Consider the following 19,964-nt stretch of genomic DNA (forward strand, 5'->3'; position numbering starts at 1 on the left):
ATGGCTCTCTTCCTACATGGCTACTGTAGATTGAATTGTGTCCTCCAAATTCCATGTATCTGAAACTTAACCCCCAGTGTGACAGTGTGTTAAGAGGGTGGGAAATCCTATTATGCTAATTGAGAGGTGGGGCCTTGAACAGGTCATGATTGTGAGGACTGTGCCCAACTAAATGGATTAATCCATGGATGATTTAATGGTGGTCATGGGCATGTTCTCAAGGCTTCAAAAGGAGAAGTGAGGACTTAGTTCTCTCTCTGTTTCTGCCATTTCACCATGTGATACCCTGCATTTCTACAGAGTTACCACCAAGAAAAAGCCCTCACCAGATGTGTTCCCTGGACTTAGGACTTCCCAGCCTCTGAACTGTAAGCAGTGAATATGGTTTCTTTACAAATTACACAGTTTCAGGTATTTTGTCATAAGCAACAGAAATGGACTAATACAATGGCTCGAGACAGCTCTCTAAACAAGACTCTGTCAACAAATTGTAGGCACAGTCACACCAGATTCACAGAAGATCAATTGAAAATTCTCACCAATGCCTTCAACCAAAACCCTCACCTGAGTTATGCTACCAAACAAAAATTTGATTTAGAAATCAACATTGAAGAGTCAAGTCCAGATTTGGTTTCAGAATCAAAGAGCTAGGCACTGACTTCAGAAAAGACCAGACCTTAGCGACACTTTAGAATCAAGCCAAGGCCATGAGAAAGATCACCTGAAGAATGTACTGAAGGTAGAGAAGCCAGATGGTGTCATACCAATTACACCCCTCTCAACCACGCACCCTCATCAAGGCATTTTTGAACAACTGTTACCCTGGGATTGATTTCAGAAGAAAACTTGCCAAAGAAATTGGAATTCCAGAGTCAAGAGTACAAATATGGTTTCAAAATTAAAGATCCAGAGAAAAAGAAAACCCAATGAGTCCTTAAAGCAAGAGCAGGGACGAGATATCTGAAATAGAGTTCAAGGTACAGAAGGAACACAAAGTGGCACCAACCGCACTAGCAACTCTCTTATTTCTTTGGAGCCAGAACATGGTGGACACAGAGACAAGATCAGTGTATTTGATATCATCAACCTGGGCCCCAAATCTTTCACAGTCTTCCTGAGAATCTGCTCTTCTGCTGAGACTGCAAGTTAAGTTTTCTGGAGATAGTAAACAGGACTTGGGGAGGCAGAGACTGGGACAAGAGGCACCACAGAGCCCTACTCACGCAGCCTGGCTGCAGAGTTCACCAGACCTCGAGACAATGAAAATAAACTCAGTCATAATAATTTTTTAGGCATTACAGTAATGATTATTCAGGCAGAAATCATCAATTGATGTTAAAACCTTACAGTAAAAGTCTGATGATGAAGAAGAAAGATATATATCATGTCAAAGAACCTCCTGACACATACTTATTAATTACAAAAAGAAAATTTGTAATTTTGCAGTTGGGATACCTCGACTCTACCTTAACTGAGTGGCTAAAATTCATTTCGACAGTAATGGCCCAAATCAATGTGAGATGCCACCTGATATGATACACAAAGAAGGATACAATATCTCTTCTGTAGCATTACTGACAAAAAGTAAGTAACCTGAAACTTATGCAGAAGCAGGAAGCAAACCCAAATTGACTGGCAGTCTACTAAGTAGAATCCCTGTACTCTTCAGCAGTGGATTGAATAATAACAATGGGAATGGAGAAAAGGTAGGCTGGCTCATAAAATATTTAAAAACTAAGTCTCCTGAAGAATTCTCTTATATATGTATCATGTGCTACCATTTATGTTAAAAAATAACATATTCAGAGACCTGTTTGTGCCTGACATTATGTCCATTTTCCTTAGAGAAAATAGGATTTTTTATTTATTATTTTTTGTTTGTTTTGTTTTTTGTTTTTGCAAATCACCTTTATTTATAAGTGGCAATAATTGAAGTTAAGGATACAAAGAAACCTGAATTTGTAGCCCAGAGTTTTCAATTGGTCCATAATACAATGTATGGAAATGTTAAAGATAATTTTGTATCTTTGTTACTAACTCAGATTATTAAAGTTAAAATAATTTTTAAAAAAATAAAATCTTTAATCCATTTGATTTTTGTATATGGTGAGCAATATGCATTTAGTTTCATTCTTCTCATATGGATATCCAGTTTTCCCAGCACCATTTATTGAAGAGACTGTCCTTTCTCCAATGAATGTCCTTGGTGCCTTTGTCAAAAATCAGTTTGGACTCCTGTCATCTTCCAGACATTGATGCAGCCTCTATGCTGCTCCTGAGATTCTGTGTCCTTAAAGGTGAACAAAAGCTGGTTCTAGAAGCTCTGCCATTGGGGATCAAGACCAAGATGGTGTCAGGTCTGGCCTGGGGGTGTTTGAAGACAGCATGAGTCTGGGAGGTGCATTATTCTGCCAGTATGCTCTGTGCATTTCCAAGAGCAACAAAAAATGAATAAATCTTGGGGGTTGGTTTCTTTTGAGGATGTTGCTCTGGGCTTCACCTGGGAGGAGTGGCAGGACCTCAATGATGGTCAGAGGACTTTACACAGGAATGTGATGCTGGAGACCTACAGCAACCTGTCATTGGGAGACAGCTGAAACTTCAATGCACAAAATAAAAGCCTTCAGAAGCAGTGAATTATAAAGCAGAGTTGTATGCATCAGAAAATGTGGGGAGAATGCCAGTTGAAAACAGAAGGAGCTAGAAAAAAATTTTCAAAGATTGTGGGCACAGCCTGGGTTGAAAACTGAACATTTTAGGCTTCCAGTCAAGATGGTGGAATAGACAGTCCCCAGCATCAACTCCCCCCCCCCCACACACACACAAAAATCAACCAATCTACAATTATCAAAAAGCAATGACAGCCAAGCTGGGGCTGCCAGAGCCCAGTGGAAGAGGAGGAGAGACCCACGGAGTGCATGAAGGTGGGATAAGCCACGATGAGAGAAAGAAAAAACCGCTCTGACCACTTCAAGCTGTGGCTGCCCCAAGGCTGGAGCTGCTGAGCACACAGAGCAGGAGCTGGCAAAAAACCACAGCTGTGCCCCTCAGACAAAGTAGCCCAGAGACAGCAGGGGAGAAGAGGGCCCTGGTGGCCCCCAGGCGAGCAGCACCACCAACAGGGCTCCGATGGACCCACACAGGACCGAGGAGCCACAACAGCTGAAAAAAAGGAGCCACTTAGAGGCTCAAAAATAGGATTTTTAACATTTCAGTAAAATATACGTAACATAAAATTTTTAATCATTTTAAGTGTGCAGTTAAATACATTCACACTGTTGTGAAACCATCACCACCATCCATCACCAGAGCACTTTACATTTTGCAAAATCAAAACTCTGCCCATTAAACCATAAATCCCCTAGCCACTGGCAATCACCATTCTACTTTTTTTTTCCTGATTCTTTTTTCTTTTTGTGTTTTCTTTTTTTTTTTTTTTTTTTTTTTTTTGCCATTCTACTTTTTGTCTCTGCAAATTTGACTGTTCCAGGTTCTTCATATAAATGGGCTCATACAGTATTTGTCCTCTTGTGTCTGGCTTATTTCACTTAGCATATTGTCTTTAAGGTTCATTGATATTGCAGCATGTGACCGAATTTCCTTCCTTTTCAAGGATGAATAATATTCCATTGTATGAGCATGCAATATATATAATATGTAATATATTTATATGTGCTATATAACGTATGGGTTGTTTCCACCTTTTGGCTATTATGAATAATGCTACCATGAACATTGATATACAAGTATCTTTTTGACTCCTTTCAATTCTTTTGGTTATATTCCCAGAAGTGGAATTGCTGGACCATATATTAAGAAATTTTAAAATAAATAGACATCATGAAGCAGTATGTGGCCAGAGTTTCTTCAAGTAAAATGATGATTTTAATATTTAGTAATTTATCAGTTGACCAAGAAGGAGTCAAGCCTTCAGAAAAAAAACAAAACACACACAAAACAAAACAACAGAATCATCTTTAATCTAACTTTTTATATGATGTCTCAGTTCTCTGTAACTGCACACAGCTTCTGTGTTCAATTGAATCATAACTGCTTTTTGTACTTGGAGAGAGTGCAGCTATTGAGCTTGAAACCTTTTATTCCATGCACCTTGGTAGTTTCTGGTGGGATTAAGCAGGTAAGAGGGAAGGGGTGGTGAGAGTAGTTCCTTCCCTGCAGAATATGGTTTCTCCCACTGCCTCCTCTCAATGGTCTCCCTAGTGCCAGAACTAAAATTTCTTTCTACACTGATCCTCTTTCATTATTTTGACTTCTTCTGGACTCATATATTTTAACAGGATTTTAACAAGTTGCACTTATTAAGAAATGGATTTGCCTTGTTTTGTTTTGTTTTATATTGTTTTCTTTCAGTAAATGACACAGCACGTCCTAGCAGGAAGAAAGAAGGGCTGAAACCCTGAAAAAAAAAGTTAATAATTTAACATTTCTTACCCAGGTAAACAAATAAATGGATTTTGAAAAGTGGTATATTTACACAATGGAATACTATTCAGCTATAAATAATGAATTCAACAGTTAGCTAGGAGGAATAAGTTCTAGTAGTCTATTAAACAGTAGGGTGACTACAGTTAACAATAATGCATTGTATATTTTAAAATAGCAAGACGTGAGGATTTTTTTTTTTTTTTGGTCGTTTCTCGTGACCAGCCCTCAGCCAGTGAGTGCACTGGTCATTCCTATATAGGATCCGAACCCGCGGCGGGAGCGTCGCCACGCTCCCAGCGCCGCACTCTACCGAGTGCGCCACGGGCTCGGCCCAAGACGTGAGGATTTTAAATGCTGTCACCACTAAGAAATAATAAATGTCTGAAGTGATGAATATGTTAATTACTCTAATTGACTATTATATATTGTATACATGTATTGAAACATCACACTGTACCATATAAATATGTACAATTATTATATCAATTAAAAATGAATAAAAAATAAAGTTACATTCTACAAAAATAAAAAAATTTAAAACATTGCATTGACTTTATCAATTAGTTTTAGCAAAATTGATATCTTTACTAAGCTGAAACATCCTCTCCAAGAACATGATATATTGCCATTTTTTAAAATCCCTTAACAGACTTTAAAATGTTCTATGTAGAAGTTTATATATTTTTAAAGTTATTTCATAGATAGTTAATATTTTTGGTACTATTTTGTGTTGCATTTTTTAACTGTGAAAATTTGTTGCAGAGATATCCCGCTGATTTTTAGAATGTTACTGTGAATATAGCAGTCTTACTGCACTCTCTAATAGTTCTAAGAGTTTGCCATTTGATTCTGATGAGTTTTCTATGTAAAAGGTTGTATCATCTTGAAATAATGATAGTTGAGTTTCTTCTCTTCCATTTCTTTTTTTTTTTTATCAGAAATTATCATCTTTAATACCCAGGTTTTGTCCATATTTTTGAAGGAAGTGGGAAATAAGGGGGACAAGAAGAATGTTAACATATTATACTTTTATGGTTATTCTATAAATTCAAGTTCTAGGTCTTCTACAAGATATACATATTTTTAAATTTTTATTGAACCAAAATTGATTATGCATATTTTTGGGATTCAACATTTAGATATGTTGATCAAATCAATATTACTAGCATATATATTGTTACAAATCGTAGTTATTCTTTATGGCCTTTGTCCAATCTCTCCCCATCCCCCTTTCACTCCCCCTCCCCCCTCTAATAACCCTAGATTTCTTCTCTCCTTCTGAAAGAATAATGGTTACTCTGTTCATTTGTTGCCCAAATGATCTGTCCAAAGCTGAGAGGTGTGATCAGGCCCCCCAATATTATCATAGAGCAGATGCTTCTTCTGTCACTCTGAAATGAGCTTTGTGGAGAGAGACATCCTCTTCTTTTCTTTATCTCTTCTGGTGACTCTCCTTGTGTCAATGCATGCCAGTGGCTGGCGGACCATCTGCATGGTGGTTGTGGCATCTAGCCACTTTTGCAGCAGCCACGGTTATTGTGGTGGTTGTGGTGGACCACCCACATGGAGGTGATGTTTTTGACATGATCCTTTGTGCTGGTGGTGTGCCTGGTTGTGGGGAATGTCTGGTTCCCGGATCCATGCCTCAGGCCCCCTGGCAGGCCCTGGGCACTGGCAGTGTGCCTGGTTGTGGGACAGAGGTCTGGTCCCCTTCTCCATGCCTCGGGTCCCCAGGCCAGCCCCAAGGCACTGGCACAGTGTGTCTGGTTGTGAGAGGGGGGTCTGGTCCCCTTCTCCATGCCTCCGGTCCCTGGGTGGGCCCTGAGGCACTGGTGCAGTATGCCTGGTTGTAGGAGGGGGGTCCGGTCCCTGGCTCCATGCCTCAGGTCCCTGTGTGGGCCCCGAGGCACTGGCGTGGTGTGTCTGGTTGTAGGAGGGCGGTGCAGTCCCTGGCTCCAAGCCTCAGGTCCCTGGGTGGGCCCTGAGGCACTGACATAGTGTTTCTGGTTGTTGGAGGGGGCTCCAGTCCTCTTCTCCATGCCTTGAATCCCAAGGCAGGCCCCAAGGTGCTTGCGCAGTGTGCCTGGTTATAGGAGGGGGGTCATGTCCCCGGCTACAAAGCCTCAGGTTCCTGGGCAGGCCCTGAGGTGCTGGCAGTATGCCTGGATGTGGGAGTGGGGTCTGATCCTCAACTCCAAGCCTCGGGTTCCTGGGCAGGCCCCAAGACGCTGGTGGTGTGAGTGGTTGTGGGTGGGGGTCCTCTCCCCAGTTTCATGCCTCATGTCCCCTGGCAGGCCCCAAGGTACTGGTGGTGTGCTGGGCCAGAACTAATTTTTTGTCCTTTGCTAACTTCTAACGTGGGGGAGCGTCCTAACAGTACGTGAGCTGTGTGGTTGTTTAAATTGCTGCTTTGCTGCTATTTCCCTAGGAAAGTCTTCTTGTGCAGCTCAGGGTTTAATGGTTGACCTTATAGGTACTTCCAGCTCTCCAGAGACCAGGTGCACCTGGGTTGTGTAGAAACTCTGATCTGGACCTGAGTCTTTTCATCAAACTGCACCCCATGCAATTCTGCATTCCCGATCAGTCTCCTCTCAGTGGCCCTGTGCTGATTGGGGGTCAGATCATCTGTCCTTGCTATGTCCCAGCATTCTCCTGGTGGGCCCATCTCCCCAACTGCCCATGCTCCACACACTTCCCATGGGACAAGCCCTGTGCCAGTCCCTTGCGATGACTAACTGGCCTCTGAGCAGCTCCATTTTTTCAGTTGTTCTGGCTCCTCACTCCTGCGTGGGTCCATGTGAACCCTATTAGTGGTCTTGCTGTCTTCGGGGCCACCAAAGTCCTCTTCTCCCCTGCCACCTCCAAGTAACTCCATCTGAAGGGCACAGCTGCGGCTTCTGCTGGCTCCTGCTCCATGCGCTCAGCAGCTCCAGCATTAAAGCAGCCGCAGCCTGAAATGCTCAGAGCAGTTTTTTCTTTCTCTCATCATGGTTTCTCCCACCTTCATGAACTCTGTAGGTCTCTCCTCCTCTTCCCCTGAGCTCCAGCAGCCCCAGCTTGGCTGATCTTACATTTTTATAGTTGTAAATCAGTTGATTTGGGGAAGAGAGTGACGCTGGGGACCAAGTATTCTGCCATCTTGACTGGAAGTCCTTCCTTCTATTTCTTACCTTCCACATGTTTTTCGTCTTTAGCATTGGCTGGGCCCTCCAGGAGTATGTGAAACAGCAGCAGTGAGAAGAAAACATCCTTGTACCATTTTTCATCTTCTTGAGTATGCACATGAAGTTGCTTCATTACATACGATGTTAGCTGTAGAACAATCATTCTTAAATTTTTTGGTCTCAAAATCCCACTACACATTTAAAAATTATTGAGGACCCCAAAGAAGTTTTATTTATGAAGACTATCAATATTTACCATATTAGAAAGAAAAAAATTTAGTCATTTATCAGTTCTTTTAAACACAATAATAAATCCATTACAAATTAACATAATAAATATTTTTATGAAAATAACTATTTTTTCAAAATAAAAAATTAATAGGAAGAGTACTATGGTTTTACATTTTTAAAAAAATTTGTAATGCTGCAATTAATAGAAGATAGCCGGATTGTCATGACTGATTCTGCATTCAATCTGTTGCAATACATTACTTAGGTTGACATACATGAAGAAAATTCAGCCTCACACAAATACATAATTGGAAAAGTGGAGAGTATTTTAAGAAAATTATGGCAATCCTTTGATAGTACATCAAAACTCAACAAGTGGTACTTTCTTAAAGTTCGATTGCAATGTGGAAATCCAAATCATATCAGGGCTGACTGGTTAGCTCAGTTGGTTAGAGTGTGGTGCTAATAAATAACACCAAGGTCAAGGGTCCAACTCCTGTACTGCCCAGCAGACAAAAAATATATATACATTTTAAAAATTATATATATTTTTCATATCAATGAACTTTTCTTACCCTGTACACTCATAAGGAAATGAGAATTAAAAAGGAAAGCAGAGGGCTGGCCAGTTAGCTCAGTTGGTTAGAGCGTGGTGTTACAACACCAAGGTCAGTGGTTCCAATCTCCATATGAGCCAGCCACCGAAAAAAAGAAGTTTTAGTATTATTATAAAAAAATTTCTGACCTCACAGATCCCCTGAAAATGACTGGACAGATTTTTTAGGATTCCCTGGAACACAGTGTGAGAACTGATGCTGTAGCCTTTAAGTCAAAAATTCTCCTCTTATTTTGTTACACATTTTTCTTTATCAATAGATGCTGACCATAACAAAATGAACTTTCTGCATTTATCAAAATAGATATGCAACTCTCCTTCAGTTATTGAAACAGTAAGTACAAAGGTATATTTTACTGATGTTAAACTATTCTTGAATCCCTGAAATAAACCTTACTTGATCATGCTGTGTTGTTATTCTCTATACCCCATTAAAGTAATTGAGCTTCTCGCTGTGGTCTCTTTCTCCCTGGGGATGTCAACCACCCTGCCTAGAATGTGAGTGAGTTTGTGTATAGACCGGTTCTAACATGTAACCACTCCCAGTGGTTTAAGGTGGTGGGATGCAGTGAGGGGTGAGGGGTGTCAGTAAGTGAGCTCCAGAACAGAGAGGCTTGAACAACACTGTTCAAATTAGAGCTTAGTATACCCCTACAGAGTGATGGACAGGGCTAGCCTGTCAGTTTTGAAGCTGAGAGACTTTAGACATGAACTCAAAGGGACTTCCTTTCTGACACATCCACCATCTGGCCCAGCAGGGCCCCTCCTGAGGAAATGACCTGTGAAGCAAGGTCCTGGCCTGAAGAGCCGTCCTCCATCCACACCTCCCAGCAGCCCTGTGCCCGCCATCATGGCTCCCAGCCTTCCTCTCCCAGCCTCAGCTCTCCCAACCCTGATGAGCTGAGCCGAGCTCCTGACTGACGGCTGCCAAGGCAGAGCAAACCTACCCTGTTTCCTCAGGTTGCACAATTGGGACAGTGACCTGTGGGTGAAGAAAGCAATGGTTTCCAATAGGTTTTCTTCTGCAGTTTTCTAGGGATATGACCTGCAGGGACTTTCCCCAGGCACCAAGTCTGGCTTTTCTGCCCTCCCCAAGATGCCAGTAGTGGCTCAGTATAAATACCAGCCACTCTCCCTGGCGGGCAGGGACCAGCAGCTCTGCTCCACCAGAAATCAGGTGAGGAACTACTCCAAGGACTGATTTTTTTTTTTTTTTAACTTACTTGTTTTCTCTTTCCCAACAAGATAGTAATATCCTTTCAAAAATAATCATCCCATTCTGTATTAATCCATGTGAGGTCTGTTCTGGACAGAGAGAATGCTTGGCAGAGGGTCAGTGGTGCATTTCAAGCTACTTTAGGGAGTGACAATCTAGCTCTAAGCCTCCTCTTCCTCATTGTTGCCACTTTGGTACTGCCTTATACAGTCTGGGGTTCAGGGCTGGTGGGAGCAGAACTGAGGGCTTGTGGCTCTGAGTGAAGTCACACTGCAAGGTTTCCTGGATGAACCACTGAGATTCTGATAAGAACCAAGGGAATAACAACCAGGCTCTCTTTTATGTCTGAATCCCAAGGGGACGTGCCCGTCTTGTCTGTGTCTCTCTGACCTTCTGCTTTCATTTCAGCAGGACGAAGCTTCTCACAGGCCTGATTTTCTGCTCCTTGGTCCTGGGAGTCAGTATCCAGGGCAGGTTTTCATTCCTTGGTGAGGCTACTCGAAGTAAGACTGCTGGAGAGAGGACAGCACCCATGGGCCACCAGGACTCCGAGTAGAGTCCATGTGCCTAGTGGATGTGGGTGATCACTAGAGAAGCCACAGTGAGGCAGAGCAGGAGCGTGGCTTTCCCATCAGTATTTCTCAGAATGGCCAGGGAGTCCCTGGCGCTTGCTGGTGTCCCCGGACCCTAGGTCAATAGCACTTAAGTGTTCTGAGGTCAGACCAGTAGTTCTGGGTTGGCCTGTGGTGCTGTGCTGCCCCCTGGTGGTTCCGTGGAAAAGCACGCAGCCCTGGGATGTAAGGTCCTGCGAGGCTGACTCAACAGCATGTCTGGGATCGGTGTACAGGATTTCTGAAGAGAAACACCAGCCTGTTTCTGGTAAAATGACAAAATTATGCTTTGAGAAGGCTGTCTGAAACATACAGGGATGTTAGTGTCTGTTACTACAGGACTGTAATTGAACTGAGGGTGGGCTGGATTGCCCACTGAGGTGGCCCTTTAAAGTTGCTGGGAATATCTCCTTTCCCCTCAGACCAGAGTTTCTCAGGGTGTGTTCAGTGGACTTACCAAATGTTCCAGAAACTCCTGCCATGTTAATCAAAAAATGCAGACTCCTGAGCAATAAAGGGGATTGGGGAGTGGGGAGGGGCAGGATCCAGTAACAACACACAACAGAATATTTTGTGCATTTTTTTAAGGTCTGAGCCACTGTTGTGCTGCCCAATGTGGCAGAATGTGCCAGGTGTTTTGAGAGCTGGCAAACAGATTAGGAAGTTTAGGATTTACATCCATCAGTTACTCAGTGAAAGAACAACTGTCATTCCTAGGTGAAGCTAAGGTATCTGTTTTGAGTAGAAGACAAGCAGTAAGTCTTGAAATTGGTGTGAAACGTCCTTCAGAACAAACCACACAAAAGCACGATTAAAGCTATCTATTCACACTTATCTCTTCCTTCTTCCTTCCTTCCATTTCCTGCTGGGATAATATAAAGAGGACTTTAGCTCCTGGTTTAGTCTGTTTCCCACCCTTTTCCAGCCTTCTTGACAGGAAATGGGAAGTAACATACATGAAGTCCTCACAAGGAACTTAGTCTTTTCCCATTTACTTTCAGAATAACTCTGTGAGGCAGGCGTCCTCCCCTACATTGAGGTGAGAAAACAGGCTTACAGCAGCAGGAGGCAGAGCAGAGCATGAGCCCAGCTGTGCATGAGGACGTAGCTCTTCCAGGTCGATGTGTCTGCTCACCGCTTTTAAACCTCTGTGGCTTTCAGTCTCACTCATGCCTGAAACCCCCCTAATAGATAATAGAGGAAAATTGGCCTGGTGTGTGGCCTGGCCATGAGGACTTTCAGTATCTCCCCAAATGATCAGAAATGCAGCCACGAATGGGAACCCTGGCTCTAGCACTTCCTCAACAACTCTCAGAATCAGTACAGCCTATTTAACAAGTTTTTAGGGACACCTATGCCTCTAATGATCAGAGGCTCTCAAGTCACAATTATGTGCATTCAGCTGGCAGGAATCACTTTTTCTCAGGCGTCAAAGCAGAAACACCATTTGTCTGCAGCCTTTCTCAGAATCTGTCTTCCATGTCACCACCTCACTCATGTAAGGTCCTGGATCTTACCACATGTAGCTTCATTCTATAGCAGTGGTTCTTGACCAGGGCAATGAGGTGGTCCAGGGGACATTTTGCAATGTCTGGAGATGTTCTTGGTTGTCTCACTGGGGGAATGTGCTGCCAGCATCCAGTGGGTAGAGACTAGGGACACTGGTAACCATCCTACAGTTCCCAGGACAGCCCTGAGAAGCAAAGCATTATCTGGCCTAGTATGTCAATATTGCTGAAAATGAGAAATCCTGTTCTCTAGTGATATCTCCCTTCTCTGCTTGAATGCATCCCATAGAGCCCTAAGTAAGATGTAGCTCATAGCATCACGTGGGCAGACAACCAGATACAACAGAGAAGTGCCCCCATCTGAATGACTCTCATTCCAGTAACCTATAGAAGCCCACTAGGATTAAGAGTGTTCTTCTCACCCCATGGTACCCAAGGCTGCTGTGATCACAGGCTGAAATCTTAAAGTCCGTGGAAGCTTTTTCATTCTTTGGTTCCTCTCTAGGATGTTGTCAGAGTCTCTGTGTTCAGCTGATTTCATTTTTGCCTTTTCCTTTTCTTATCAGGAGCTGGGGACATGTGGAGAGCCTACTCTGACATGAAGGAAGCCAATTACATAAATTCAGACAAATACTTCCATGCTGGGGGGAACTATGATGCTGCCCAGAGGGGACATGGGGGTGCGTGGGCTGCTGAAGTGATCAGGTAACTTGAGCTCCTGGGGATATCAGGGATGGGTGAGCAGAGCTTGACTGCCTTGGGGGATCAAGAGGTGATAAGCCCCAGAGCAGGTCCCTTTAGGGCTGTGACCCCTCATCTCCATATCCATCCTGTCCACCTTCTTCATCCACACCCGGTGCAGAGCCTGGGCTCTTGGCAGAGCCAGAGTATGGCTGGTGAACATGTGTGAATCTGAGGGCCAAGCAAGCATCCCCAGCCTTCTCTCTCTCTGGGTTGCTGTTCATCTGGCATATAGCTGACCAGCCTGGGCTGAGAAGGGCTGTGCCCAGGCAAGGTCAGTTTTAACCCCTCCTTCCTTTACTTTCCTGGGCTCCTCTCAGAGAAACCCTGGAAAGGGGAGATCCTGGAGGGTGCAGCTGTTGCTCACCTGTCTGGTGATTAATCTCCTCCCTGCCTGCCTCAATTACAGCGATGCCAGAGAGAATATTCAGAGACTCACAGGCCACAGAGCAGAGGATTCACTGGCTGACCAGGCTGCCAACGAGTGGGGCCGGAGTGGCAAAGACCCCAATCACTTCAGACCTGCCAGCGTGCCTGATAAGTACTGAGCTTCCTCTTCACTCTGCTCTCAGGAGACCAGGCTCTGATCCCCTGGGGCAGGGGCATGAAGTTATTGAGTTCTGTGTATACAGAAGCTGGTAGAGGGCAAACAGGTGTCTAATAAAAGCTTAAGAGATTGAATTTGTTGAAACTGATTTTTTTGTGTGTGATAAGGACTGCCTGTTTGGCATGAAAGCGTGATCAATGAACACCAGTGTGGAGGTGGATCCTGGCCTGTGTGTTTGGGTGTAGGGGAGACAATCTCACAGTCACACAGGGTATCCCAAGGCTGGGGCAATTTCATGATGAGTTCAGTAGCACCCCTGGGATTCCGAGGAGGTCAGCAACATCCTAGCCCTTGCTCCCATGTGAGCAGCTTCCAAGTAAGTTTGCAGAAATCCCAGCTGCAGTCCCAGTGAGTTCAACCACATCCCTGGCAAGTTTTGTCAGCACCTCAGTGGAGGGTTTCTTGCTGTCGGCTTTGGCTTGTGGCACCCTGCAGACTTTCTCTGCTATCCAATGGACTACAGCCACATACTCTCCAACAAGATCTAAATCTCAGCCTTGTGAGGGGTCCTTTCCCAGATTTATTCCTTTCTGTATTCTCTACCCCTTAGTAGTGAATGTCCTGTTATTAGTTAATAATTCTTTATGTTAAACCGTCCCTCTTAAAAGAACTGCCTGGTTTCTGTCTCCTGACTGATTTATGACTGACAACAGGGTCTCCAATATGCCAGGCATTTTACGTGTGTTTTCATGCTATATCTGTGGCAACACACATCAAGTGTCTCACACCTCTCACCCACCTACTTCTGATCCTGGTCATGCTGAGGCCTTGCCAGTTATTTTGTTGCTGTCCCCAGATGCCTCAGTGTCCAGATCTCTACACTGCCCAGTCTGTTGTGTCCTTTTCCTTTCTCTGCCTCCAGGACTTGTCCCTCAGTTGCCTCTTTCCAGTAGGCTTCAAGGAGCCTCATCCCAAATTTTCCTGGCACCTGACACATAGGTCTCACCAATACCAGCCCTTATCCCGGATCCCATTTTTAACCTGTTCCTTTTCATTCTACCCAAAGTACAGCTCTCACATTAGTTTCCCTCATCTTTATTCTCACTGACTTTGAATTCAGATCCAGATAAAAATTCTACTTCCTCAAAGAGCCTTCCCAGTAGCCATGCTTCACATTCTGGGGCAGACTTGTGGCTCCCACTTTGTTCATACCCGCTTTACCCCTTCCCCTCAGAGCTGGTTGTACATGTGTCAGTTCCCTGCTGGACTGCAAGCCCCTCTAACATAATTAACATTTGAACAGTAGTTTACGCAGTTCATAAAACACACTGGTGGCAATTGAAACTCTGCTGAAGGGTTGGAGGCTGGTGAGTAGTAATTATAAGAGCTGCCATTTCATTGTAAATGCAAGACTGTGTTCTATATTTACATGCTTTATTTAATTTAAGCTGCAAAGAAGACCTAAGTTCTCAGCTGAAGACACTGTAGTTTAGAGGAACATGCTTGTAACAGGTGCACAGCTGGGATTGCAGGCTGGTTTGTCTGCCTGCACAATGTGTGATGTACTGAACAAGGACTAGAGGTTCAGAGTGGAGACTCCCTCTCTCCTTCTGGGTTCTCTAGAGCTTGGTTTAAATGTCCAGGAGAACACGCATGCCTTTGGGGGATGCCTGACTTGTTCCTCATTGTATGCAGAGCACCTGGCAGGGTCCAGACACTCAGTAAGTGCTTTCTGGATTGGAGGACCACATTGAAAACCATACTTCTATCCACATTAGTCTTCACTCTTGCACATTTTCCTCTTTCTCTTAATAGTCAAGCTTGCTGAAAGAGTTGCCTGTTTACACTTTCTGATTCCTCACTTCTGATTTACACTTAACTTACCCCAGCCTGATTTCTGTCCCCACCACTAAGGCAAAATAGCTCTTGTCATGATCGACCTGCATGTTGCCAACACTCCAGTATGAGTCGGCCTCTAACCAACGCTGAACACAGTTGCCCTCCGTCTCCTTCCTGATGGAGTCTGTCTCTTGGCATCAAAATACTGTCAAAGCAAAACACTTCAGTCTGTGAGGAAATTTAAATGAGGCTTTTATTTAGGTTTGCAAGCCAGGGAGACCACTTCTTAGTCTGAGAAGTAAGTATGCCCAACAAGCAGAAAAAGCAAGAAGGTTGTACAGTGTAAGTTCAGGAGAGTCTAAGCAGTGTTTACTTTCCAAACTCTGTGTGAAGACAAAATGGATAGCTGACTGTGACATTTTGAACAAATGGTTTCTCAGGCCTTTTTACAAAATTTATGTCTACTCTAATCTAGACTATTCAATTTGTAAGTAATTCCCCGTATGTTTAAGAGGTTTGAGACAGGAAGCCAGATAGAGACAAGAGCAGGAGGAGGAAACCTGGTTATTTGCAAGTGGGAAAACTGGTTCCCCAAGAACATAGGCATGCACATGTGCATGCACAAAAGCTGTCACAGGAGAAAAGACAATTCCAGTCAGGGAGCCCCGCCCCCACCTTGGGTGTCATTTGGTTGGACCAATGAGCTCCCACCAGCAAGGGTGCCAATCACTTTAACCAATAGGACAGAGACTATATTCAGGGCTCAACCAATGACCAAATGACACAAATCCAGCTAAGAGGACTTAAACCGCCAGAAATGTAACCATCAGGAGTTTGAGCCACTCTCTCGTTTGATCCTGCTCCATCCTCTCCAGATTTTATTCTCGCTTTGCTAAATAAAACTGTTCTTTGTTTTTCACCTCTGGTGTGTCTCACCCAATTCTTTGTTTGAGACACCAAGAACCCAGATTTTGCCAGCGGAACCTGGAATTTCCTTTAACAGGTTGACATATTCCCTCTTCACAGGATTTCTCTAAATAATGTTATCTGATTTTTTAAATATATACTCCACTTATCTACACAAGAGTCTGTTTGTCAAGCAGTAAATTCTAATGAAGAATCAGCTTCTTGGTCTAGAAGCTTCAGCCTGTGCCATGGAGTTCCAGACTGCTCATGTCTTTCTTTTCGTGCCTGCCTGTCCTTGGGACTTTGCACTCACTTAGCAAGCTCCCACAATTGTGCAAGCCAATTCCTTAAGATAAATCCCTTAACATAGACATATATATCCTATTGCTTTGGCTTCTCTGGTTGAATTCTGTCTGGTATTGTTACCAGAACCCCAAAGTTCCAGGTTCGAGTACCCTATGTTCCTCTAAATCAAACACTGAAACAACGGTGCTTGGAGATAAAGAAAGTTTTCTTCAAATTGACCAAAGTGAGAAGACAGGAGAGCCCAAGTTTCTCTGATCCATCTTACCAAAGAAACAGAAGGCAAGGAGTTTTATAGGGCTAAGAGGTAAGGGACAGGGAGTCTCAGGGAAGTTAAGGGAAAATCTGTGTTTTTGCCAACTCCAGATAAGATCTTAGGGGCTGGGTCATCTAGTGGTTGCAATTTTTTTGAGAGCCTTCCTTCTCTTCTGCAAAATAAATTCATAAATTCTCCTGGTGATCTTTGGGTCATCTCTTCCACTTGATGGTAAACCAGACATCAACTTATAGTTACATTACAGGAACAAGGGGTACTGGGAGGGAAGTTAACAGCTACCAGCAAGCAAAAGTTTAACTCAACTCTCATCTTATTGTTACTTGGAATGTATTGCTACTCCTAGGAATTCAGCCCATCCTGCTTGACCAAACAGATTTTTTTGCTATCTCCCCCTATCCCTAGCTGAGGCCCACTCTGGCAGGGGTCAGGGGTGCAGCCAGGGGAAATCAGGGGGTCTGTTCCCCCAGTTTCAATTCTGACTACAACACACAAGGTCTCCAATGATGATAAGTTCCAAGGGCAATGACCAGCAACTTTAGTGTTAGCTGGGCTCCAGACTTCAAAGCAGAACTCTGATAAGCTGGGCTGCACTGAATGATCTGGGCTAGAAGTCTGTATTAGTTTTCTGTCATTTATAACAGAATACCTGAAACTGGGTAATTTATAATGAAAATAAAATTTATTTCTTGCAGTTTGGGAGGCTGGAAAGTCCAAGGTCAAGGGGGCACATCTGGCAAGGGCCTTCTTCCTGGTTCGGACCCTCTGCAAAGTCCCAAGTTGGCACAGGGCATCACATGGAAAGAGGGGCGCAAGAGCATGTTAACATGCTCACTTGCAATCCTTACAAAACCTCCAGTGCCCCTCCCATGATAACCCATTTATCAACTAACCCATCAGTGGATTAATCCATTCATGAGGGCATAGTCCTCATGATCCAATCACCTCTTAAAGGCCCCACCTTTCAACACTACCACATTGAGAATCAAATTTTCACATGAGCTTTGGAGGAGACAAATATTCAGACCATAGCAAAGTCTAAGAGGTTTTCTTCCTGTTTAATTCCAAACTTAATCTCTTCCAATTTGAATGCCCTTTATTTCTTTCTCTTGCCTGATTGCTCGGGCTAGTACTACCAATATTATGTTAAATAGGAGGGGTGAGAGTGGGCATCCTTGTCTTGTTCCTTTTATTAAGGAAAAAGCTTTCAGGTTTCCCCCATTAAGGATGATACTGATGGTGGATATGGCTTTTATTGTGTTGAGATACTTTCCTTCTATACCTAATTTGCTGAGAATCTTTATCATAAAGGGATGTTTAATTTTGTCAAATGTTTTTCCTGCATCTATCTGAGAGAATCATATGGTTTTTGTCCTTAATTTTGTTGATGTGTTGTATTACATTTATTGACTTGTGTATGTTGAACCATCCTTGCATCCCTGGGATTTATCCCACTTGATCATGGTGTATAATTTTTTTTGATGTGTTGCTGTATTCTGATTGTTAACATTTTGTTAAGGATTTTTGTGTTTATGTTCATCAAAGATATTGGCCTGTAGTTTTCTTTTTTGTTGTATGTATCTTTGTCTGGCTTTTTTTTAATCTTTTTAAATTTTTATTGAATCATAATTGATTACACGTATTTTGGGGGTTCAATGTTGACATATGTTGATCAAATTAATATTACTAGTATATATATTATTACAAATCATACTTATTCTTTATGCCCCTTGTCCAATCTCTCCCCCTCCTCCTCTCCCTGCCCCTTCCCCACTCTAATTACCCTAGATTTCTTCTCTCCTTCTGAAAGAGTAATGGTTACTCTGTTGACTTGTTGCTTAGATGATCTGTCCAATGCTGAGAGATGTGCTCAGGTCCCCCAATATTATCATAGAACAGATGCTTCTTCTGTCACTCTGGAATGGGCTTTGTGGATAGAGACATTCTCTTCTTTTCTTTGGTCTCTGCTAGTGACTCTCCTTGTGTCAATGCACTCCAGTGGCTGGTAGACCATCTGCATGGCAGTTGTGGTGTCTAGCCGCTTTCACAGCAGCCATGGTTATTGTGGTGGCTGTGGTGGGCCACCCTCATGGAGGTGATGTTTTTGGTATGTTCCTTGGCACTAGCAGTGTGCCTGGTTGTGGGGGGGGGGGGTCTTGTCCCCAGCTCCATGCCTCAGGTCTTTGTCTGGTTTTGGTATCAAGGTGATGCTCGCCTCATAGAATGAGTGTGGGAGAATAGCCTCTATTTCAATTTTTTGGAATAGTCTGAAGAGAATTGATATTAATTCCTCTTGAAAGTTTAGGTAGAATTCAGCAGTAAAACTCTCTGGTCCTGGGCTTGTCTTTGTTGGGAGACCACTGATTACTACTTCAGTCTCATTGCTTGTTATTCATCTGTTCAGGTTTTCTATTTCTTCTTGGTTCAATGTTGGTAGTCTGTATGTGTCCAGAAATGTATCCATTTCTTCCAGATTTTCAATTTGTTTAGTGTATATCTGTATATAATAGTCTCTAATGATTCTTTGTATTTCTGTGGTATTGGTTATAACATCTCCTTTTTCATTTCTGATTGGATTGTTCTTGTTTTTCTAGTTCTTTGAGGGGTAGCATTAGGTTGTTTATTTGAAATATTTCTATTCTTTTGATTAAGTGTTTATTGCAATAATCTTCCTTCTTAGCACTGCTTTTGCAATATTCCACAGGTTTTCAATGATGTGTCTTATTTTCATTAGTTTCAAGAAATTTTTTGATTTTATGTTTAACTTTTTCTTGGACCCAAAGGTCATTCAGGAGCATGTTGTTTAATTTCTACATATCTGTATGGTTTCCTGAGTTTGCTTGTTATTGATTTCTAGTTTTAATCTATTGTGGTCTGAAAAGGTATTTGAAATGATTTGTCTGACCTGCCTGTTCACACACCAGGGTTCTGTCCCCTCAGGTTCTATGTGGCATGTGGAGGAATAAGGAGCTGAAATATCCCCTCTTGTTGGAAACAGTAACTTTAGATCTAGATCACAGCTAAAACCAGCTTTTCCCACCTCTTCGTTTAGCAGAAGTCTGAAACCACTGAACTTCCTGAATAACAATGCAGAACAACACAACAGCACTACTGTACTGACATGAGGAGCCTGTAATTTTAAGTCAATCCTGTTCCAGTGGAACAAATAGGAATAGCAAGAGAAGCCTGGAGAATTCCTGCTTGGTAGTTCTTCCCAGAGGGCTCAGCACTACCATGTCCTTAATACAGAGGACGTACTCCCAGATTGTCATTTTCCCATCTTTCCCAGGTAATAATACATCATTTCAGATAGGTGATTCTCCACTTACTATCAATCTGAATATTCAGGTTAATACATTTCTGATATTAGTGGGCAAAGTCCGAGTTCAGTGACATTTTATCAGTGTTTTCAATCCCGTGGCTCTATAGCTTTTCCTAGTAAACTGTCTGGCTGCATGGACGTGAGGCCTGTGCAGTTGTGCAGAGCCCTGAGCCTAAAAGGGCCCTGCTCTTGGTTTAATACTCTGCTTTCACTCTCTTGAAATTCTTAATTTCTGGACAA

The 19,964-nt window shown here is 43.0% G+C and overlaps 1 protein-coding gene and 1 pseudogene across 1 annotated transcript; both read left to right on the plus strand.

Annotated features, from left to right (window-relative positions):
• The first annotated feature begins 447 nt into the window (after window positions 1-447).
• Window positions 448-9,378, plus strand: LOC134376404 (double homeobox protein A-like; annotated as a pseudogene).
• A 175-nt stretch (window positions 9,379-9,553) lies between these two features.
• On the plus strand, window positions 9,554-13,081 carry LOC134376405 (serum amyloid A-2 protein-like). The gene is made up of 5 exons (XM_063094974.1): window positions 9,554-9,634; window positions 9,884-9,900; window positions 10,082-10,176; window positions 12,359-12,497; window positions 12,943-13,081. Exons 1-5 carry the CDS (start codon window positions 9,554-9,556, stop codon window positions 13,079-13,081), a joined length of 471 nt encoding a protein of 156 aa, XP_062951044.1.
• The last annotated feature ends 6,883 nt before the right edge of the window (window positions 13,082-19,964 follow it).

Source organism: Cynocephalus volans, chromosome 4 (assembly GCF_027409185.1).
Source record: "Cynocephalus volans isolate mCynVol1 chromosome 4, mCynVol1.pri, whole genome shotgun sequence".
Lineage (NCBI taxonomy): Eukaryota > Metazoa > Chordata > Mammalia > Dermoptera > Cynocephalidae > Cynocephalus > Cynocephalus volans.

Bases quoted from the DNA above. Each gene is read 5' to 3' on its own strand.
- LOC134376405 (XM_063094974.1), top strand. From the start codon at position 9,554: ATGCCAGTAGTGGCTCAGTATAAATACCAGCCACTCTCCCTGGCGGGC. The intron at 10,177-12,358 runs GTAAGACTGCTG...TTTTCTTATCAG, and splicing joins CCTTGGTGAGGCTACTCGAA to GAGCTGGGGACATGTGGAGA. The intron at 12,498-12,942 runs GTAACTTGAGCT...CCTCAATTACAG, and splicing joins TGGGCTGCTGAAGTGATCAG to CGATGCCAGAGAGAATATTC.